This window comes from Brassica rapa, chromosome A03 (assembly GCF_000309985.2).
Source record: "Brassica rapa cultivar Chiifu-401-42 chromosome A03, CAAS_Brap_v3.01, whole genome shotgun sequence".
Classification (NCBI taxonomy): Eukaryota; Viridiplantae; Streptophyta; class Magnoliopsida; order Brassicales; family Brassicaceae; genus Brassica; species Brassica rapa.
Genome location: NC_024797.2, coordinates 10,437,409 through 10,459,465, shown reverse-complemented (window position 1 = coordinate 10,459,465; position 22,057 = coordinate 10,437,409). Strand labels below are relative to the sequence as shown.

At 34.4% G+C, this 22,057-nt stretch overlaps 4 protein-coding genes across 21 annotated transcripts; 1 reads left to right on the top strand and 3 right to left on the bottom strand.

Moving 5' to 3' along the window:
• Nucleotides 1–776: 776 nt before the first annotated feature.
• LOC117132927 lies at nt 777–5,610 on the top strand. Its single transcript, XM_033288492.1, has 7 exons — nt 777–1,418; nt 1,632–1,961; nt 2,195–2,299; nt 2,414–2,521; nt 2,601–2,729; nt 2,842–4,436; nt 4,598–5,610. The coding sequence occupies exons 2-7, from the start codon at nt 1,635–1,637 to the stop codon at nt 4,854–4,856; spliced, it is 2,523 nt and encodes an 840-aa protein (XP_033144383.1). The 5' UTR covers nt 777–1,418; nt 1,632–1,634; the 3' UTR covers nt 4,857–5,610.
• On the bottom strand, nt 5,198–11,863 carry LOC117132925. 17 transcript variants are annotated; one of them, XM_033288488.1, is made up of 20 exons: nt 10,898–11,812; nt 10,365–10,811; nt 10,020–10,295; nt 9,844–9,931; nt 8,167–9,035; nt 7,774–8,079; nt 7,658–7,702; nt 7,505–7,591; nt 7,348–7,425; nt 7,163–7,261; nt 7,019–7,075; nt 6,832–6,930; nt 6,616–6,744; nt 6,457–6,528; nt 6,298–6,369; nt 6,139–6,210; nt 5,980–6,051; nt 5,788–5,859; nt 5,622–5,693; nt 5,198–5,517 (listed from the first exon to the last, which is right to left on the bottom strand). In XM_033288488.1, the coding sequence occupies exons 1-20, from the start codon at nt 11,351–11,353 to the stop codon at nt 5,407–5,409; spliced, it is 3,579 nt and encodes a 1,192-aa protein (XP_033144379.1). In that variant the 5' UTR covers nt 11,354–11,812; the 3' UTR covers nt 5,198–5,406. The 17 variants fall into 17 exon arrangements, with proteins under 17 accessions (XP_033144379.1, XP_033144376.1, XP_033144377.1 ...); XM_033288485.1 differs by having other exon boundaries at nt 6,457–6,744; XM_033288486.1 differs by having other exon boundaries at nt 5,980–6,210.
• Nucleotides 11,864–12,378: 515 nt separating this feature from the next.
• Nucleotides 12,379–17,774, bottom strand: LOC117132926. 2 transcript variants are annotated; one of them, XM_033288491.1, is made up of 11 exons: nt 16,504–17,774; nt 15,404–16,273; nt 14,756–15,193; nt 14,274–14,675; nt 14,143–14,190; nt 13,973–14,056; nt 13,807–13,890; nt 13,501–13,718; nt 13,341–13,422; nt 12,802–13,228; nt 12,379–12,671 (listed from the first exon to the last, which is right to left on the bottom strand). In XM_033288491.1, exons 1-11 carry the CDS (start codon nt 16,606–16,608, stop codon nt 12,664–12,666), a joined length of 2,766 nt encoding a protein of 921 aa, XP_033144382.1. In that variant the 5' UTR covers nt 16,609–17,774; the 3' UTR covers nt 12,379–12,663. The 2 variants fall into 2 exon arrangements, with proteins under 2 accessions (XP_033144382.1, XP_033144381.1); XM_033288490.1 differs by having other exon boundaries at nt 12,390–12,671; nt 12,791–13,228.
• Nucleotides 17,775–18,007: 233 nt separating this feature from the next.
• LOC103857971 (phosphatidylinositol 4-phosphate 5-kinase 5) lies at nt 18,008–21,838 on the bottom strand. The gene is made up of 7 exons (XM_009135226.3): nt 20,046–21,838; nt 19,794–19,961; nt 19,549–19,714; nt 19,342–19,458; nt 19,065–19,258; nt 18,781–18,984; nt 18,008–18,496 (listed from the first exon to the last, which is right to left on the bottom strand). The coding sequence occupies exons 1-7, from the start codon at nt 21,224–21,226 to the stop codon at nt 18,205–18,207; spliced, it is 2,322 nt and encodes a 773-aa protein (XP_009133474.1). The 5' UTR covers nt 21,227–21,838; the 3' UTR covers nt 18,008–18,204.
• Nucleotides 21,839–22,057: the final 219 nt, after the last annotated feature.

Below are 22,057 nucleotides of genomic sequence, written 5' to 3'. Positions count from 1 at the left end.
GCTTCTAATCTATTAAAATAGGAGTACAAAATTAGATTATCCCTTAGTTTTCCACTATATTTACAATGGCATGCCACTGAAGTTATTAATTAACCTATCTTTTAGGATTTTTGTCTTTTCTCTTCAATTAATGTATTTCCAAAATCAAATTCTAACTAAAAAATCATGGCAACAATAATTAATAAACCTAACTTTTAATATTTTTTGTCTTTTCCTTTTTATTATACATATGTGTATTTGAAAATAATTAATTCCATATATACATTTCGTAATTACATACATTATACGGTAATTATTTTACTAATTCCACATATACATAATAAATAGTATACAACAATTTCATTATACATAATCATAAAATTTTGATCCATAAAAACAGTTTATACAATAATTTCATTATATATAATCATAAAATTTTGATCCATAAAAAATAAAAATACATTTGTGTGATTTTACAGGTCGTATTCTAAATAAATGGATGATATAATTAAGGGTTTACATGATAAAATAAAACTACTCAATATAAACTATAAAATTATTGTGTTTATAAATGTCATATTAAAAAAAAATTAAACGGGTAAATTTTAAAATATATATTATCACTTATACAAATAAATATTCATTTATCAAAAAACTAACACCTGCGCGGATGCGCGGATCAAGCTCTAGTATATCTTTATTATCAGAACAACAAACTAAATATAGGAACCTAATTATCCAATATTAAAAATTGTTTCATTCTAAAACTGATTCATTTTAACCTTTTGAGAGAGAAGACCTTTTGTCGTCGCCGTTGCTAGAATCGCCGTCGTAGCTCTGTAATCTCGTCGCCTTCGATGGCGAGCTAGAGAGATTCGAGAGAAAAGGTTAAAATTGCGAGGGTTATTATTGTCTTTCGGCTACTAAACAATTAGGTATTTGTGAAAATGTCCTCCTCCTGAGTGTAAATTTGAAAAGGGGTACTCAACAAAGTGTAAATGTATAATTTCCCCTTAGGGGAATTGCCACTAATACCACTTTCCTAATACCACTTTTCAACTTTACACTTTTCAAATTTACCTTTAAAATTTTAGTAGGTAAAGTACCATTATACCCTTATTTAATCAAACATAAACATAAGTCTTCTCCCACAAGAAATTGAAAATTCAAAAACCCCTAATCGAGAGATTGATTCCGGCGATCGAGAGATTCCAACGAGAGATCGATTCCGGCGAGAGAGATCGATTCCTTCGAGAGAGATCGATTCCGGCGAGAGAGATCGATTCCGGCGAGAGAGATTCGATCCGTCGAGAGAGTTTCGACGACTTCAGCCATTTTCACCGGCGAGATTTGATTATTCAGGCGACATTGACGTCCGACGAGATTTGGCGTAGACTACAAGCTCAATCGAATCAATCTCTCTTCACGAACGTAACAAAGTGATTTTCGTCTCTTTTCTGTAATTTTTGCTTGGTTTCTCAAAATCGATCGGTTTCTGGGAAGGAGACGAATTTTTCTCATGAAGTTTTCGAATCTCAGATTTATAAAACCTTATAAATTTTTAGCTATGAGGAATATAGTTTTATGTATTTTTCTTATTGATATATCTTGTTGATCATTCCTTCTCTAATACCCATGTTCTTTATAATCAGGTTATGGTGTTCGAAATTTGTTCTATATGTGGAGAATGGAAACTAATAAATGGAATTCACTGGGATTTCATAGTGGATGATCAACGAGGATCCTCTCTTAGTATGATTCATGAAGATATCAGCTACAATGATTTGATTGTGGCTGTTTTAGAAGATTTTGGAATTGATGGCAACAGAAACAGTGTAAATCTTAGCTATGCCTCACCTTCAAAATTAAACTTTGGTACAAAAGAGCTTCCTCCAGCATTTATTAGGAATGATCGTCAAGTAACATCTTATCTGAGCAAACTTAAGGAGAATGGAGACCTTCATCTATGTGTAACCATTAAGGTAACTGCATGAAACTCTTTTGCTAACTTGTTTGTTTATTAGAGTTATCATTTATTTTATAAGGTAGTATGTAGTAGTAGTGATTTGCTCATTGCTTGAAGAAGTTTGCCATAGCAGTATCTATTACAACTTTTACATTTATAAGACCTTATAATAATAGTTGTGCATTTTGCAGGATCATTACCAAATATATTTTAACTATTAGCTTTTATGTTTTTTTTTTAATGTTTCAGAGAAGAACTCAATTATCACCAATGATTATGTCAAATATGATCCAGCCACGGGGTGGAAATAGTAATCATGATTTGCCTATTGCTGGAACTAGTAATCCGCGTGAGGTATTTATTACAACTCTCATTTTTATAAGGCCTTGTAAATGATTATATATTTAGCTTTATCTTTTTATGTTTCATTACAAGATTCATTACTAGCTTTATGTTTTTATGTTTCAGACAGGAACACAAAAATCACCATTGATTATGTCAAACATGATTCAGACACAAGATGAAATTTCTAGTACTCATGATTCGCCTATTGCTGGAAGTAGTAATGTATTTGAGGTACTTTTCAAAACTCTTACCTTAACATTCATAATTATAATGTCTTATAAAGGTAATAAATACATGTTTAATTTTCTAGAGAGGAACAAAAACACACGCGGAGACTGAATGGAACAGCATTCAGAGAGTTGACGAAGTCTCTGGTATACAACATACTTGTATTAGCGACAGTCTTATTTCTCCTTCAAGTGGTCTTGTTAGCAATAAGGTACATATAACTTTTTCCTCTGTCAAATATAAATATATGAGAGTTTAATCAATGTCTTATAATGGGTTATAAATTCTATTTTTAATGTATATGTTTCATGTTTTTATCTTAGAGAGGATTGGACTCGATTGGACTTGCTGTATATGGGTCTGGAAAGTCAAAATTGCCATCTTTCTCCAGTAGACGTGGTAGAGAAAGCATGGGAGAAGATATCTTGTCTCCCAGTTGTGGTGATGATGATGATTTGTTCTGCGGGAAGTTTTTCAAGGATAAAAAGGAAATGAGCACAAAGTTGAGGTTGCATGCAGTTAGTAAAAGCTTTGAGTTCCACACAGAATATTCAGACAAAACACGTTATGTTCTTAGTTGTGTGGATGAAAGATGCAGTTGGAGTTTTCGTGCAAAATCAGTTAAAGGATCTCAGAGTTTTTTTGTTCGTCATTATGTATCTAAACATACTTGTGACACTTCTCTGAGAACTGTTAGTCATCGGCAAGCTACTGCAAAATTGTTGGGAACTATGGTCAGCAATCATTATGAAGGAGGAAAGATTGGGCTGAAACCTAAACAGATCATGGAAAAAGCTAGAAATGATCATGGTGTTGTGATTACATATTCAAAGGCTTGGAGGTCTCAAGAGCACGGCCAAGATATAGCTAGGGGTACTCCTGATGACAGTTATGAAGCTTTGCCCAGTTGGTTTCACATGATAAAAGAAAAGAATCCAGGTTCTGTGACTTTTATCGAAGTTGATGCTGTTGGGAAATTCAAATACGCATTTTTGTCGCTTGGTCCATCTATCAGAGGGTTTAAGTTGATGAGGAAGGTACTTTCTGTTGATGGTGCCCATCTGAAATCAAAGTATAAAGGGACTCTACTTGCTGCCACAGCACAAGATGGTAATTTTCACTTGTATCCTATAGCTTTTGCTATAGTTGATTCTGAGAATGAAGCCTCATGGAGTTGGTTTATGAAATGTCTGAAAACCATCATTCCTGATGAAGAGGATTTGGTTTTTGTCTCTGATCGTGCGGCCTCTATTGAAAAAGCTCTTTTACAACATTATCCTGTTGCTCACCATGGAATCTGCATCTTTCACTTTCAAAAGAATGTCCAGGACAATTTCAAAAGTTCAACACTTGTCCCTTTGGTTGTTGAAGCTGGTTATGCCTACACCAAAGCTGATTTCGATTGCTATTTTCAAGAGATTGAGGAGTCCGACATTGTATTAGCAGATTATCTTCGTAAAGCAGACTTCAGGAAGTGGACCCGAGCTTATTCTCCTGCTAATCGCTTCAACATCATGACGTCAAACTTGGCCGAATCTATAAATTCTTTGCTGAAAGTGAGTCGTGAGTATCCAATTGTCTGTCTTTTTGACACTATTAGGATGATAATGACTAAGTGGTTCACTGAACGACGTGAGGAAGGAGTTCGTCACATGCACCCTGTCACTGTCGAAGTGGGGAACAAGATGAAGGAGCTATATGATTTTACGTCTCGCTTCCTTGAAGTTTCCAAAATCAATGATTCAGAGTTTGAGGTTAAGGGAGATACAAGAGATCAAGTGGTGAATTTTCAAACAAGGCATTGTTCATGTTTTGTGTTTGATATTGAGAAGTTTCCTTGTGCTCATGCAATTGCCGCTGCAAAATCTGGGAATAAGCACGAAAATGATTATGTCGATGAGTTTTTCTCCAATGAAAGGTCCGTTCTCTCAGCCATTGTGGTAATACATCAGCACGTTTATATATGTTTACAAAATTGATCAAATTTATAAGGTTTTATAAATATTGTTCTACAACACTTCTTTTTCATTTTTCTGTCTTTATTGTACCTTTATTTAATTCTCTTAATTTTCTTATTAGGTTTACACTAGCATATTCAGAGAGTGTATATCCTGTTGGTGATAAAACATATTGGGATATTCCTCCCCATGTAGCTTCGTTTGTTTGTCGCCCTCCATCTACACGCTTTCCTAGTGGGAGGAGGAAAAAAAAGAGGATACCAAGTTCGTGGGAGTATGGAAAATATCGGCCCATATCTAAACCATCACCCAAGGCTTACAAATGCAGCAGATGTGGACAGAAAGGACACAACAAAGGTAGTTGTGTAAGGCCTATTTGATAACAGAGTAGTATAAAAACTTGTGTGCAATTGATTATTTTATATGATGTTATAAGAGAGAATTGGAATCGAATAGATTTTGGGGAACCTTTTACTATTACATTTTATCGTTTTATAATGATTTATAAAGTTTACAGGTGTCTAATAGAAGTTATGTTCCTTTTATTTTTACATCTATCATTTTATAATGCTTTATAAATTTTGCAGGTGTCTAATAGAAGTTATGTTATTTATTATACGAAATGTGTGGTTACATAAACTACCCTTTATAAATCATTAGGATTCAGATTAATTGTAGAAATTATATGTTCGTTTGATATCTTAGCTTACTTGCATGAACATAAATAAAATATGTTTCCTTAGCAAAGGTTTAAGGTACAAACCAAAATATATTTTCCTCATCATGAAGGATTAAGGGACAAGCCAAAAGATGTTCCTCATTGAAGACATCATCAAAAGATAACACACTAAAACTGAAAAAGTTCCATAGATATTTGTTAAAAGTACTAAAAAACTGAAAGAGCTTCATTTCTTCAAATTCGCGATGCTTCTAATCGGCATTTTTAAGATCTTCCAAAACACTTCCTATCACATCATCAGCTGAATCTTTCTCAAATTGTTTCTTTTGTTTTTTCGATTTGGGGGTGCCAACATTGTGTTCCTTTATAAGCATAACAATTAAGAAAATCAGAAATGATAATTGGATGTAGTCAATGAAATTTGAAAGAATATTTTATAAACCATTATACATAGAGAGATATTTACCTTATTTCCTCTTCCATTCTTCTTTGTAAACTTCACGTGCTTTTTAGATGCATCCTCATTCCCTTCTCCATCCTTCAATTTTAATGACACAATAAGTAAAGTTACATAGAGCATATTAAACATTTAAAAAGTCAATCAGTTTATAAAGACTTATAAATCAGCTTACTTCATTGGTTTCTGCATGATCTTCTACTTGTTGTTGTACTTCACGTGGGGGTGTTACACCTTTCTTCTTTCCCTTATATTACAAGACAAATAAATAACTTAGCAATTTCGATTTTAATAACAGCCTTTGTAAATCAGAAATGATAATCAGAAAGAACATTTTATAAACTATTATACACAGAGAGATATTTACCTTAGTTACTCTTTCACTTTTCCTTGTAACCTTCACGGGCTTTTCATATGCATACTCATTTTCTTCTCCATCCTTCAATTTTGATGACACAATAAAAAAAGTTACATAGAGTATACTAAACAACATTTTATAAAGCATTATACACAGAGAGATATTCACCTTAGTTCCTCTTTTACTTTTCCTTGTACCCTTCATGGGCTTTTCAGATGCATCCTCATTTACTTCTCCACCCTTCAATTTTGATGACACAATAAAAAAAGTTACATTGATTATACTAAACAGCATTTTATAAACCCTTATACACTGAGAGATATTCACCTTAGTTCCTCTTTTACTTTTCCTTGTACCCTTCATGGGCTTTTCAGATGCATCCTCATTTACTTCTCCACCCTTCAATTTTGATGACACAATAAAAAAAGTTACATTGATTATACTAAACAGCATTTTATAAAGCATTATACACAGAGAGATATTTACCTTAGTTACTCTTTCACTTTTCCTTGTAACCTTCACGGGCTTTTCATATGCATCCTCATTTTCTTCTCCATCCTTCAATTTTGATGACACAATAAAAAAAGTTACATAGATTATACTAAACAACATTTTATAAACCCTTATACACTGAGAGATATTTACCTTTCTTCCACGTTTCTTTGAACCTTTCACGGGGTTTTCAGATCCATTTTCCTTAGCACCGACGTCAACATCTGTATTGACTTCTGTGTCATCCTCTTGTTGTTGCTCCTCTTCCTCTTGTTTCTGTTCCTATTTCAATTAAAGGATTACATATTTATAATGATTTATAAATTTAAAACGATTGTTCAGTTTATAAAGATTTATAAATCAGCTTACTTCATTGGTTTCCGGATTTTCACTCTCTTTATCACCGTCGTCCACATCGTCTTCTGTATCCTCTTCTTCTTGTTGTTCCTCTTCTTCTTGTGGCTGTTCCTATTTAAAAAAAAAAAGATTACATATTCTTAATGATTTATAATTCTATAACGGTTTTCAATTTATAAAGGGTTATAAATAAGCTTACTTCATTGACTTCTGCGTCATCCTCTTGGTGTTGTTCCTCTTCCTCTTGTGTCTGTCCCTATTTCAATAAAAGGATTACATATTTATAATGATTTATAAATTTAAAACGATTGTTCAGTTTTTAAAGATTTATAAATCAGCTTACTTCATTGGTTTCCGGATTTTCACTCTCTTTATCACCATCGTCCACATCGTCTTCTGTATCATCTTCTTGTTGTTGTTCCTCTTCTTCTTGTGGTTGTTCCTATTTTAAAAAAAAAATTACATATTTTTAATGATTTATAATTCTATAACGGTTTTCAATTTATAAAGTGTTATAAATAAGCTTACTTCATTGACTTCGACTTCTACATCATCTTCATCTTGATGTCCTACTTCACGTGGAGGTCTTACACCATTCTTCTTTCTCTAATATTACAAGAAAAAAAACTAGCTTAGCAATTTCGAATTTAATAACAACATTATAAAATATCAAAAATAAAATAACCTTAGCGATTTCCTTTCTTTTGGCATCTATATAAACTCCTAAAACTTCATTTTCGTCAAGTTCATAATCGGCATTCTGTCCATTTACCTGAAATATTATATGTGAGCTCACACACATTGTATTAAGAATATGAAGACGTTATAGATAGCAAACCTTGGTTTTTGTGGCGGCTTCAGTTTCTTTTGACTTCTCAGTTTCCTGTTACAAGTTAGAAGCATATGAATCTTTTTGTCATTTACAACACGAAACAAATATAGAAAGTAGTTTACCTTCACAGTTTCTCCACGAATGTTCAAAAGACCTTCAAGGTACTTCACTCTTTCTTCAAGAGACACTACCTTATTATTGAGGAATTCAATCTTTTCTTGATCAGTTGCATCAATCCCAGGAACAGAATTATTTTCGTCCACTTCAGCTTCAGCAACGGCAATGTCGACACTTCTATTGAGCCAATCTTGTCTCTTCAAACGATATCCTCTTTTGACAAGATCAACAACTCTTCCAAATTCACAGTCAACATCTTCAACCAAGTCGCTATGCAATCCGGGATCTCCAAGGATACATTTGACATCAACCTGACAAGTGTTTGCATATGATCAAACAATCGGTAAAAGAAGAATGCAAAGACTAAAACAGTTTTATAAAACATTATAAACGGTTACCTTCTCCATTTGGTCGAATCTGTTAACCTCCTCAATAGTAAGCGCTTTGGTTTCTTTCCAATGCAAGCACAAGGGAAACTGAATTCCATCATCGCTAATACCAAAGAATGTGCCTAGTTGATTCACAGAAGATAACGCCCAGAGCTGAAGCGCATATATAAAGCCACAAATCGCGTATTGATTATTCTCCGTCAGCTTTGCATAGGTAAAGCTCTTCACTTCTTTCAGTAAATAATCAAAGGCCAAATTCCCCCAGGGATACTTGCAAAACTCTTTGAAATTTCTAGCTCTAAGCAGACGCTCTTCTGGAATACTTGTCACCGGATTGCTTGCCATCAATATCCCTTCCACAAGGATTGTAGCTCCCAATCTTAATCTCTGATCAGCAGTAAGCTCTTTACTCTTTTCGACAAGAAGCTTAAGCAAGGTGTTTAGAGTTTGATTCTTGTTCATCCATGGATCTTTCTTCTTCTTTTTTGTTGCTGAAGTCTCGGCTTCATCTTCATCTTTATCAACAACACAAGGCAGACCCGTTGTCAAGTGGAATTCTCTTAGAGAAAACCTCATTAGTTGTTCTCCAAAAGTAAACCACAAACCCTTCTCGCCTATATCAATTCTCCTTAAGAGTAAGTGATGAATCAAATGCCTTGAAAACACCATAAGCTTCTGCTTCCTTCCCATCTTAATTACCGGAGCCAAGAATGAATCTTCAAGCTTCTTGAATTCTTTGCCCAAAAGGGTTTCAACTTTACCAACCAACTTCAGATTGGAGCGCTTGTTAATTCTTTGCAATACGACTCCTTTTGTACCAGTTTCGGAGATTCTTTTTGGCAAAGCAATCTTGTCATTAGACTCACTCATCGTTTCACCTGAAACAATTCAAAATGGCAATGTCAAAGATATGTTTTATAATGACTTATAAAGGTTTTGTTTATCAACACTTGTAAATCATAATAGATCATTCTAAAATCGATTAACCACATCAAAAACGAAAGAACTAGCAATGAAATATATCGCAAATGACAGAGTGAGAAGAAGAATCGCTAAGAAGAACCAATAACATTACCGGAGTTAAGAGAAATCGATGGTGAAAAGTAAGTTTTTGTAACCAAAGAAATGTAGAACGGCGGAGTATAAATAGAGATCAAAAGATGCGCTTCAGCTCTGTATCAGAAGAGACGCGAACGGAGGAAGGCGATGAAAAGTCCCGACTTTTTACCCTAATTCGTGACGGTTTTATTTTTTTTACACTAAGGCCCAATTTCGATTATCAATGTTTAAGGCCCAAGTTTATTTATGGTTTAATGCTTAGAAAACGGTTTTATAAACTATTATAGATTAACAAGCTTCTGCAAAATATTTATATGCTTTTTAAAAAATTTTATTAACCCTTATAAATTATTATATAGAGATTCATAAGTCTTTATTAATTATTGTCAAAATTTGTAAATCATTTTATACAGATTTATAAATCTTTTAAAATTGTTTATAGGTCTTTATATATTACCTTATTTTATAAATCTTCATAAAACCTTATAAGCCCTTCAAAATAATTGTCAAAATTTTATATAGATTTAGAAGCCCTTGTAAACTATTTATTGCTCTTATAAACTACACATATTTGTAAGTCTTTATAAATTATTTATAGGCTTTTATAAATCATAATCTACATTTTACCTCGTGGAATCTCTTGAGGGTCTATGATTGGAGTGGCTACATCATCCATCATATCTTCTGATTCATGAGGTAATGGTAACTCCTTTCCCTACACATCATTAGTAAAAATATATAGTTTAAAGATAAGAAAAAGAAGCCTATGAGAACACATATATAGGTGATAGTCTAAAACTTACATATATGGTTTCATGGTTTTGTGTTTCAGCCTCAGTGGCTTCTAAAACAGAAGTGTTTCTGTGTCTCTCGAGAGAGGATGTGATTTCTGTGGCATCATCATTCACCTTATCCTCTTCATTGGATTCTAAAACAAGTGTGATACTAGGGCTCTCTTGATCGGATCTGATTTTGGTGGCATCATCATTCAACGTATCATCTTCATCGGTGGCAAGTGTGTTACTAGGACTATCTTGACCGGGTCTGATTGGTGTGCCAGCATTATTTTCAAATTCTCTCTGCAAAAATGGTGTAGGAAGATTTTAAATTGCACCAAAAATGAATACAAATTATGTGTGAGAAAATACCTCATGTGCGCGAATCCAACTACCACCACCTAGCCACTCCATTGACAGCCTAATCTCAGTATAATTAAAAACCGCATCCTCTTTTGTGGCAGCGAAATACACTTTGTATTTGTTTTCAAGGAGAATTTCCGTCACTCGACCTTTGCGCCACCCATGGGTAACAACCACTTCAACATAGTCGTTCAGACTGTACTCTGCACAAAGATCTCGAGGAGGAGATGGCCTTATTTTGCAAATATCAACTATTAAATGTTTTCCTTCCGCTTCATCACTCGAATTTTGTGAGATTGTACATCTTTTGATCAGAAATTTTCTTCTATCATCTCCTTGTTTCCGAACTTCTGTAATTACCAATGCTCGGACCCAAATTTTTTCCTTTTCACTTTCACTAATTTCACGGGTCATTTCCACCAACTTCCCTCTCGTAAACATGTGTTGACTCAATACCTTCAATTCCAAAACAATCATATATAAGCTAAAGCCCTCAAACATTCAAAATTTTATAACTTAAAACATACAAAAAAAAACAATACCTTGTTTTTGCTTTTGACCCATTTGGAGCCGATCCAATCAGCATGAGGTCTCAGTTGGCTTCTGATGAATCTCATTATGTCTGGTGGATCATCAAAGTAAACCAAAAAACTACCATCTGGCCTTTCAACTACGATAACACCAGTCCACCAACCATTATTAAAATAAGCATCCACCACCGACCCTTCCTTGAATACGACACCCTCATTCAGACACTCTGGCGGGACTGGCCGAATAAAACTTCTTTCAATAGTTTCCTTCAAAGGACTTACACCATCTTCGTTGAACATAGTTTTGTAACTAACCCGAAGCTTTTTTCCTGTTACTCTCGTCGGATTTTGCTCGAGGATAGCTCTATACCAAGAACCTCTGAACCCATCTTCTTGAATAGATACTTCTACTTCACAATCTTTGGCAATAGACAAAAGTTTTCCTTTTTTCTTCAAATTATTTTTCATCTTCCTGAGGAGGAATCGGAAATGCAGATCACAAAAAAAAAATCAAGAAAAGAAAGAAACTAGGTGAATTAAGATCAAATGAACGACATGCATCCAAGAAACTGAAACAAATTGAGATTTTAGATAAATCAATTAGGTTCCATACAAAAATTCAATTCGATTTTGGAGTGTATATACAAAAGCAAATAGGAATTTCAATTTGATCTAAATTGAATATAAAAAATCAAAAGAGAATACAGTGAATGTTCTTGAATTAACTTTTGCTAAATTCGATTCAAGTTGAATTGGAACTGAAACTGAAACAGATTGAGATTTTAAGTCAATCAATTAGGTTTCAAACAAAAATTCAATTCAATTTAGATTGTTGATTCAAAAATGAAGATGAAACTCAATTACCTTTTGCCACGATAATGATTCAAAATGGGGAAGATTGTTGTGTTGATTCTTCTTCTTGAAATTTACGGACATAGAGAAACGATGAAGAAATGATAGAAAACAAGAAAGCAAAAAAAAAAACGTGTCATAGTGAAGAAGATGAAGACGTGTCGCGTGAGAAGAGTTAAATTTACTGTTTTGCCATCCCTTTTGGTAAATGATAAAAAAACAGATAAATCGTTGAGGTCATGGGTCGAACACGGGTTTCTGTCTAAATTGAAATTTTAAGCAACCTCAACTTACCACTAGACCATATTACTTACTCGTTATGATTAGCACGTATACTCATAATGTTGCTTACATATCATCATTTTTGTATATAAACTGATTTAGAAGCCTTTATAAATTGCTTCAATCATTTTGGTTGTTTATACAACTTTATAAACCTTAATTCTTTTTTGTTTTATGAACTGATGAGCTCTTGAAAAACGATTTATAAATCTTTATAACTTTTATATACTCCTTTATATATCGTAAATTCATTTGTAATAAACCATTTTGTTTTGATTTTATAAGAGGTTATAAACTATTTGTAATAATGTGTTATAAAGCTACTGAAATACAAATTTACCATTGAACTTTCTAAATTTAAGGAAAACCATAAATCCAAGTCATAAACTCATAATACTCAGAATTCTACAAACAAAGTTTACCAAACACGCATAAAACAGATAGTTGTTCACACATAACTATAAGCAAGCTATAAAGTTTTTGTTCATTCCCACATTAGTATTCATTGTAATTCCGAGAAGATATCAACCGCCAACTTTTCTCGGATGATTGCAATTTTTTCTTCACTCAGCTTTGTCAAATCCACTATACGCATTGCATGGCACTCTATCAGCTTCAATGCATAAACTCCACTGTCTTCTATTTTAAGAACCTTAAACAAATATGTTTTAGTAATATATTAGCAGATAAATTATAATATAAGTTATTTGATCTGAAGAACCTGGATACAAATCTACCATAAAGATTTATAAGCGGTTATAAAGATGTTACCTGTGGGAAACCTTCAGATACAATTTTTATCGAGAACTTGCTTGTATCCATGCTGACATCTTTGAAGAAGTAGCGAATCATGAATGGGAGAGCCATCGCATATGCATTAACGTAAGGGACCAAACTCGCATCTGTGAACTTCATTGCTGCACAATTGAATGCTGTGATATTTCTCTTCTCCAAGTTGATTACAACTCCAAGCCAATACTTCTCTGCTACTGCAATGGCCGAATAGAGGAAGTTGATATTCTTCTCTATGTTGTACTTGTCAAAGCCTGCTCCAAATTGGAAACCTTTCTTGTCATCTAAAAACTCATCATAAAACTCATCTATTTCTTCAAGAAACTTCACTCCAACAACTAAGGCAGTTTTGTTCAGAAACAAATCTGGATTGTTTATCTGTCTCAGTTTCAGCAACTCAAAACCTGCTTCAATATGCTGAAACAAAAAAAAAACAAATACTCAGAATAGCGATCATATAGTTTTATAAAGAAGATTAATATAAATTTATAAGGGATTATAAAGAATTTTTGTTCACATATAGTCTAACCGTTTTTGAAAGTTTTTTTCCCGGAGTTTCAATATCCGAAAACCACTTTGCGTTTACTATCTCTTGATTGATTCTCAGCTTCCTACATTGGACACTCATACTTTTTTATGTAGATATCTAGTTTCATGAAATATATAGCTTCTTATAAAATAAAACTTACTTTCTTTTGTTTGACATTTTCCATTCTCTCATTTTTTCTTTTCTTGTTTTATCAACTGGCTCAAAGGGATGAAGAATCGGATGTTTCTTCCTTGCTCCTGTAAACGGTGGTTGTGTATGAATGGATGGTATTTGACCTCTTTCACTTCTTCTTAGCGGAACATTATCTGTATCAGCTTTAAACTTCTTTTGAAGTGGAGGCTCAACATCTTCGTTTACCTACAGAACAAAAAAAATAGTCCCCTTTTTACAAAGGATTATTAAGTCTATAAAATAAATCAATACTCATAAAGTTTGGAAAACAAACCTGGCTGTGTTGTTGTACCAATCTCTTTTTTATTTTCATTAGAGGTTGGAAAACAGGAATCTCATAAACATCTCTCATAAGAACCTGATTCATGCAAATCGTTTTTATATAATTGTTTAAGAGACCTTAACGATCATGAAATAGTTTATAAAGCTTTATAAAATACCTCATTTGTACCCTTTCCACTATGACTTTCTTGGGAAAGGAGATCAAACTTAGGAGACGTAAATGTTGGATTAGGCGATGAAACCTTCAGACAAAATATTTGAAAATTAGATGTTTATGCTATATACATTAAACTTTTACAAGGCCTTATAAAATATATTAATTTTGTACCCTTGTATCAAAGTTTGGAGTATTGAATGTTGGAGTAGGCGACGTAACCTACAAAAGAAATAAGAAATTCAATTTGCCTATCACTAAATTAAAAAATTTATAAACCTTTATATCCTGTTTTAGATTCATACCTGCGACGTTTGTTTCAAGCAACTTTCTGATTCAAGTTTTTCTGTGTCTTCGTCTTGAGTGATTTTTTGTGTAGTCTCAATTTCCCCAAGAATATTCTCTTCTTCCCTTTGATGCTCTGTACCAGATTTTGCTTCTTCATCACATATCTCTTTTTCATTTTCATCATCCAGTGCACTTCTTCCATCGCCAGAGTTTGCTTCTTCAGCAATTGTATCTTCAGAGTTTGCTGCTTCAGCAATTGTATCTTCTTCATTTTCATCATCTGGTGCATTTTTTTTATCATCAGAGTTTGCTTCTTCATTAATTGTATCTTCTTCATTTTCATAATCTTGTGCACTTCTTCTATCACCAGAACTAGCTCCATTTTCACAATCTTCTTTGTTTGGTGAACTGTCGTTAAACTTCAAAAAAACAAGTGAAATCATTAGAGAGGAATAACACGCGAAATTTGATAAGTAATTGGTAAAATTGAATTGGTTACCTTAACTCCTAAAACATTCTGGATCATTACTACTCGCTTATCCAAATCACGAACCATTTGGATTAGCTTATCAAGTTTCTCGCTGTTAGACATGGAATGATTTTTATCTTTTCTTTGCTCCTTATCCTTTTGATACTCTTCATCTTTATTTTCCTCTTCATCTGTCTTTTCCTCTTCATCTTTCTTTTCCTCTTCATCTTCATTATGGTTCAGATCTTCACCATGCTCTGCATCTTCGTCTTTTGTCTTGCGTTGTTGACCTATATCTTCTGTTGCAACAAACATATCCACAAAACCTTTCTCCCAATCGCTTCTCCTCATTTTGTATCCTTGTTGAACTAGTTTCACAACACTGTGAAAGTCAGCATCGTCACTATGTGTTGCCCCCACCAAATGTTTGTATTCCTCAGCCAATCCAATCACTGTGCTAACCTCAACCTGTAGAATAAATAAAACATATCTATGTAAACCTCTTATATATTAATTTATATAGTCCTTATAAAAGTACATTTATAATCTTGTATAAACACATGTCAAATTTACAATCCTACAAGACACCGATTTGTGGACCTTTTCAAGGAGTCCCTAGAAATCCACTTTTCAAACAATACAATACGAATATATTTATATACGCTTATAAAAACTCACATTGTTTATCTTCTCCAGCTCTAACACTTCAGCTATTGTCGGAGTTCTTGTTGAGTCCCAATGTAGACACAACGGATCAGAAGAAGAGGATGTCTCGCATGGCTTTCCCAAAGATTTACCAAGCACATTCACTGATGACATTGCCCACAGATTTATGGCTAGCGCAAAACCACTCACTTCATAACTATCTCCTGTCCAGGAACTTGCACTCAAACTTTTTACACTTCTCATCAAGATTCTATAAGCAGTTTTACCCCAAGCAATCTTGTGTGAGCGATAGTTCATATAACGCTGCAACCTGTCTCTCGGGATTTTAGAACTCGGATTTTCTGCCATAATTACCGCTTCTGTGAGTATTGCTGTTCCAAGGGATAATCTTTCTAGTGTTGGCATGCTTCGTGCTTTCTTTTTAAACATTTCATATAACGTTCTCACCGTAAACTTATCAATCTTGCCCAGCATCCAAATGTATGGCTTCTTCATTATTTTGAACAGCGGCTCTGTTATTGTCTGATCTTCCTCACAACGTAAGCCTGTTGTCAGATGAAATTCCCTTAGTGAAAACCTCATAGGCTGGTCCGAGAAAGTAAACCAGAGATCCTCTCCTTGCGTCAATACTCTTCGCTGCATTAGAAAATGGAACAACTCTTCTGAAAATTGAACCCTATTCCTTTTAACCAACTTCAAAATGCTCCCAATGTGAGAGTTCTCTATGAAAGAAAACTCTTCTTTTCCTAATATATCTTCCACCTTCTCGATATAATCAATCTTTGAGTGATGGATTATCGCTTTGGGATTATCTGGTGTTTCTACAGCTTCATAAACCCTCCCAGGCAATTTCAAGGTTGTGCAAAACTCGTTGCTATCCAACTGCAATACAAGACAACACTTCTTGAGTTCACGCATTTTATAATTACTTGAAACCCACATTTATAAAGGCTTATAATTTTTCAAAAAAACTCAATGTTCACTATCGATACTATTTCTCTTAGATCTAACTAGAAACATGACAATCCTCAACCAATGTTCTTCTATTTTCTTATAACAGAAATAACAAATTCAAAAAATGACTTGAAACAAACAATAATTTAGGTACTTACTTGTAGAGAATCGTGAAGATAAGAATCATGAATAGGAGAATCGTGAAGAGGAGAATCGTGTATAGGAGAATCGTGTAGAGGAGAATCGTGAGGAGTAGACGACATTTTTTGAGATGAAATTTTGAATCGTATAGTCTGATTGTTATTCGTCGTCACCGGATGCTCTTTCCAGAGAGACGGCGTGACTAGTGAGAGAGAAGACCTTTTGTCGTCGCCGTTGCTAGAATCGCCGTCGTAGCTCTGTAATCTCGTCGCCTTCGATGGCGAGCTAGAGAGATTCGAGAGAAAAGGTTAAAATTGCGAGGGTTATTATTGTCTTTCGGCTACTAAACAATTAGGTATTTGTGAAAATGTCCTCCTCCTGAGTGTAAATTTGAAAAGGGGTACTCAACAAAGTGTAAATGTATAATTTCCCCTTTAATTTAGCTGATATGTCAAACTTATTTAGATTTGTTAAGTTGGTTATGATTGATTTCTCTTTAAATTATGTTGGATTTTAATATTGAATTGTTAGGCTACCAAAGTATGTTTATAATTTTGAAAAATTATGATATCAACCAGATAAAACATAGGTTATTTAATACATGTCGTCATATTGCTATAACTAGTAGTACTTTAATGTTATTTAAATATGTAATCATCTATAGTTAGTGTGGATGTCGATCATTTTTCTAAAGTAAATGGGAATACGTAATCATCGCTTATAAAACTATATTAGTGGATGTAATTAACTTTGCTTGAACAGTCGCATATTTAATTATATACTGTGCTCTGACTCTGAGCCTCTGTGGGGGCAAATCTCATAACAAAACAAAAGATTCTTTCTCAACTCTTACCCACAAAACAATAACAACAGCAAGTGTTTCTAACTTAGAACAATATTGGAATATTACTCTATTTCTTTATTGAAGAAAACAAAAGAAAGCATCATCACCTACGTAACTCCATTGCCCAAAGTTGTGTATATTTATAAAAATCTGCCTGCTGTCTTGTTCAGCAACCTCTTACCAGACCAAGAAAGTTTCAATTTTATCAACAATCTTTTTTATAGCCAAAATGATGACCAATCAGGTTTAGTTTTAGTCTTTTGAATTGAATCTTTTGATTGGTGCATCAAAGATACTTTCTTGCAATTTATATATATATATACACTTAAATAGAAGCAGTCACAATTGCAGTTCTAAATCAGTGTATACCACCAGGCCATGTTCTGTTAACATGATTGTATATATATTATTATTTTCCTCTTAACTAAAGCAAGTTTATCTTGAAAAGCAATATGATTATTATTATTGAAACCGTTCAAAATATATTAGCTTTTAACAACAACAAAATAAAATTTTAGTCGAAAACTTGAAACTATATACTTTACTACATCTGATAGACCGGAACAGACTTGATACTGCGAATGTCACATTATTTCAACCACCATGTTCGCTCAACCCAATATCTCTACAAGAATTATGCATTTCATAAGATGAAAAGTTAGAGAACAGTATACAAGAAAGCAAAAGAATATTCATTTTCTATGGTTTTCAACTGATTACAAAGTTTAATACAACATCACGAAGATATATATAAACTGAAACAAACAAAATGGAATTTCATACTCGCAAGCTGCGGAGCCCTTGCCGAAGTATGTAAATTATATATGTAGCCCTATTTCTTGTGACACAAGAAACCTAAAAAGCACAGAGACAATCAATTATCATCTGTGAACGCCTTGAAGATAAAGTCACGGAAACGCCTCGAGTATTGTTTCGGATCAACAGCAGAAATAGAGGAAGGATCATATTGTATGCTTTTGTAAGCATGTTCAAGCTTTTTGCTGATATCATAATCTTGAAGAATGTCAATGATACCAAATATCAGCACCACTTCATAGAACTCTCCTGTTGGCTCTCCCACAAGCTCAAACTCGCTATCACTGCTTTTCCTCACCGTTCTCTCTGCACGTGCTGGCATGTTGGTTCCCAGTCTGATACTAGCCCACCTGCAACAATGTAACCATTTTTTTTTTTTGGTGAAAAACAAAGTTTTATATTTTTAGTGAAAAATGGGATGGCCATTTAAGTTTTTTGAGAGAAAACAAATTTTATATTTCTGACAGAAAAACAAAATTTTATGTTTTTGGCGGAAAATAGGTATCCGCCCGTTTCCAACCATATGTATTTATTTAGTCATATGGGTAATTAACCATTATTATCACTCCTAGTGTTTTTTTTTGTAACTTATTATCATTCCTAGTGTTGGTATTGTTCTCTTGTGTTATGTTACCTTGAGGGATCTGAAAGTAGTTGGTCAACCTCTGCTCTAGAGAGACGATGGCATGCTTCTTCATCAGATTCACCAATAGGTGTTTTAGCTCCAGAAGGAATCAGATCTCCAGCTACTGAAGATTCTCTGAAGTGAATACCAACTAGAAGACTATAGTCCATGATCCTCTCTTGTTCTAAGAACTCACAGTCTTTATCTATTTGCCTGTAGTTTTAACAATGAGACATGAGAAATGAAACAAGCAAAAACTAACCAATCAAGAGTAGAGTAGAATGGCTTTCCACCTGGTGAATTCTTGGTACCATGCTTTCTGCAATCTGAAAATGAAACTCAGGTCACGGTCTTTTAAGATGGTGTTTGAATCGATTTCTGATTCGGGTTTGTCGGTGGTGCGTCCAAGAGAAGATCCTTTCAGATCAAAGATTCTGTGAACAGAGTACTTAGAACAAAACAGATTACCCATTATGACAAACCTCACCTGTTGCAGACCAAGAGAGATATGAGATCAAACCAGCCCTTTCTAAGGCCATGTCACATTAAGAGTTAGTGTTTTGTATCTACCTTCTTTTGAGTTGGTCCATTCAATCTCACACAGTGTAGACCAAAGAATCTGATTACTAAAGAGTTCTCAAAAGCTCTAACATGGTTGTAATATGCTGCAAGCATCCTCAGAAGCACCTAACATCAAGACGTTTTAAGTATATGCAATTTAAATACTTGGTAACACCAATAACAACAACAATATATGGTAACTTGAATAAATCTTACTTTTGTTTCAGACTTCTTCATTGTTTTTATCATGTAACGGTCATCATTTGTTAAGTAAAAGAAGCTCCCACTTTTACCAGGGGATGATAATTCTCTGAGGGCATCATCCCCACAGATGGATAACATATAATCAGCTGGGTCTACTTTGAATAGCTTCCTCAAGCTCCTGGAGCATTAAATCATGAGCAAAACATGTTAAGTGTAAGAAACACATGATTACTAAGAATGTTAAAAAAAAGACTAACCTGAAAACTAGTGGGCAATAATCTTTCCATTTGAACTCAGTAGATTGATGTGGAGGTGTGTACTTAGTTCCTTCACGTGGAAACCTCCTCCATATCTTATCTTTTGGATCAAAAGCTGAAGGTTTCAGATCAAGAGATGCCGCTGGAGCTTGTCTTCCAACAGAATGTCTGTGGAGACAAAACCACTAAACATGACACCAGAAACAATGGCATGGCTCCATGTGCATATATACCAACAAAGATCATATTTACCTGATCCCTAGCTGTAGATTAAGCATAAGGTCGTAATTGCGATGACCTTTAGAAATAGTCTCCCCTTGCTTCCTCCCTGCCTTTGGTAGTTTCATAGGCACAGGGCTAGACTTAAGGCTCTGAATGCCTTCAGCCTCCAATCTCATCAACTCTGCATCCAACTCCTTCCTCAAATCTGTGCCTTCTTCACCGGTTTCATTCCCCCACATATTCATCTTCTCAAACGCTCTATCTACACCCACACTCACCCTCCCATCAACTGACACCCTTCTAGGCTTCTCTATACGCTTAGAAGAGTTCCAAACAGCTAGTTTCTTCTGTGATGGCAGCATAGGAACCCTCTCCCCGCTGCATATAGTGTACTCACTCAAATTATCAAACAAATCTTTAGGATCCCATTCAAGATTCCCTTCATTTCCTGATGGATAATAAGTACCATTCATCTCCTCTGGATCTTTAGACCAGTTACCAACATAGAAACTACCATCATCCCATTTATAAGTCCCATTCCCTCTAGGAAACCCTTCATCCCAACACCCATCATATCTATTACCATTAGTCCACACAAAGCTCCCTTTGCCATAGATGGTACCATTCTTCCATTCACCAGTGTAATGACATCCATCACTCCATTGATACCTTCCATGACCTTCTTGCAGACCTCTCCTCCATTCACCATCATAGGCATCTCCATTTGCAAAACTCTTGACACCATGTCCATGCTTCAGGTTCATCACCCACTGGCCTTTATAAGCATCTCCACTTGGACCAGTGTATGTGCCGGTACCATCCATGTACCCACTTTTAAACTCTCCTTCATATGTAGCACCAGATGGCCACCCAAACTTTCCATTTCCCATGGTTTTACCATTGTACCAGTCACCAATGTACATGCAGCCATCTGTCCAGAGGTATTTTCCATGGCCGTGAGGAAAGCTATCGTACCATTGCCCTGTGTAGTAGTCCCCATTGGGTAGTACTCTCTCAGCGTGGTAAAATTCCTCTAAGCTGCTCCTGTTTGTGCTGGTATCATCATCGTTCTCATCAGTGGAAGTATCGTTATCCGTGTGTGGAGATACCGATACTGTTCCAAAAACGCTGTTTGCTCGCTTCTTGGCTTGTTGTGTCTTTCGCACGGTCACCTCCCATGCTTTTAGAACATAGCTTTGTTCCTTGCTCATTTTGTTAAACTAAGAAAATGTATATCTAAGAAAAACTGTAACATGTGCGTTCTTGTCTTGATAACAATGCCAAAGATGTACACATGCCCAAGAAATCAACAAACATATGTCTCACTTGTGATTTTCTTTTCTGCCTCTTATAATCTCAATGTAATAATTGAGTCAGAGGCAAAGATCTTGCTTACTTTTTCCTTCAGATTGCAGCATTATTAGATTGAATATTTCTTTGGACCATGTTGCAAAACCAAACAAAGACTCATGGCCAAAGAAAGAGTACTTAAATGGGAGACAAAATGTCTCCGAGATTTCATCTTTTCTAATCAGTTTTTCAAACTAATTTTACCATACTCAAAGAATGACTCGTTCATGTCCTCAAACTAATGAAAGGCCTTGAAGTTTAGAGAAACAAGCAAGACCCTCAAAGTTTCTATATTTAGCATCTCCTCGCTTCCTTCTCACGCAAAGGTTCATTGTATAATAATAAAATAAATAATATTTTACAAGTGAACAAACTTTGACGAAGAGGCTAAAAATATCTCGGACCTTCATAATTTACTACAAAATAGAGTTAAAATATTATCATGAAAAAACAAAAAATATTATAAAATAATAATTTTTTGTTCATCCATAATAATATTTTTAATTTATTTTACAGTAAATTATGCAGTTGGGTTGGAAATGCCTTAAAAAATATTTTAGTGTTTTTTTTCACCATGTCTTCTATTCCTCGGAAGAATAACACATTGCAGATTTGTTAGGTAAAAGTGTTAAGTTTTCTATTTGCAAATTGGTTTTTATTGATTGTTTATCTTGGTTTGGTTTTCCTCCGAA

What these genes read in the sequence shown, in the direction of transcription:
- LOC117132927 (XM_033288492.1), top strand. Translation starts at nt 1,635, where the DNA reads ATGGTGTTCGAAATTTGTTCTATATGTGGAGAATGGAAACTAATAAAT. An exon ending in GAACTAGTAATCCGCGTGAG is followed by an intron (nt 2,300 to 2,413) that starts GTATTTATTACA and finishes TTTATGTTTCAG; the next exon opens with ACAGGAACACAAAAATCACC. An exon ending in GTGGTCTTGTTAGCAATAAG is followed by an intron (nt 2,730 to 2,841) that starts GTACATATAACT and finishes TTTTTATCTTAG; the next exon opens with AGAGGATTGGACTCGATTGG.
- LOC117132925 (XM_033288474.1), bottom strand. Translation starts at nt 11,353, where the DNA reads ATGAAAAATAATTTGAAGAAAAAAGGAAAACTTTTGTCTATTGCCAAA. An exon ending in GGGTCAAAAGCAAAAACAAG is followed by an intron (nt 10,812 to 10,897) that starts GTATTGTTTTTT and finishes TTGGAATTGAAG; the next exon opens with GTATTGAGTCAACACATGTT. An exon ending in AAAGAAAGGAAATCGCTAAG is followed by an intron (nt 7,426 to 7,504) that starts GTTATTTTATTT and finishes TTGTAATATTAG; the next exon opens with AGAAAGAAGAATGGTGTAAG.
- LOC117132926 (XM_033288490.1), bottom strand. Translation starts at nt 16,608, where the DNA reads ATGTCGTCTACTCCTCACGATTCTCCTCTACACGATTCTCCTATACAC. An exon ending in AGAATGTTTTAGGAGTTAAG is followed by an intron (nt 14,676 to 14,755) that starts GTAACCAATTCA and finishes GTTTTTTTGAAG; the next exon opens with TTTAACGACAGTTCACCAAA. An exon ending in GAAAAAAACTTTCAAAAACG is followed by an intron (nt 13,229 to 13,340) that starts GTTAGACTATAT and finishes TTTTTGTTTCAG; the next exon opens with CATATTGAAGCAGGTTTTGA.
- LOC103857971 (XM_009135226.3), bottom strand. Translation starts at nt 21,226, where the DNA reads ATGAGCAAGGAACAAAGCTATGTTCTAAAAGCATGGGAGGTGACCGTG. An exon ending in TGAAGAAGTCTGAAACAAAA is followed by an intron (nt 19,459 to 19,548) that starts GTAAGATTTATT and finishes TCTTGATGTTAG; the next exon opens with GTGCTTCTGAGGATGCTTGC. An exon ending in TGGTACCAAGAATTCACCAG is followed by an intron (nt 18,985 to 19,064) that starts GTGGAAAGCCAT and finishes TTAAAACTACAG; the next exon opens with GCAAATAGATAAAGACTGTG.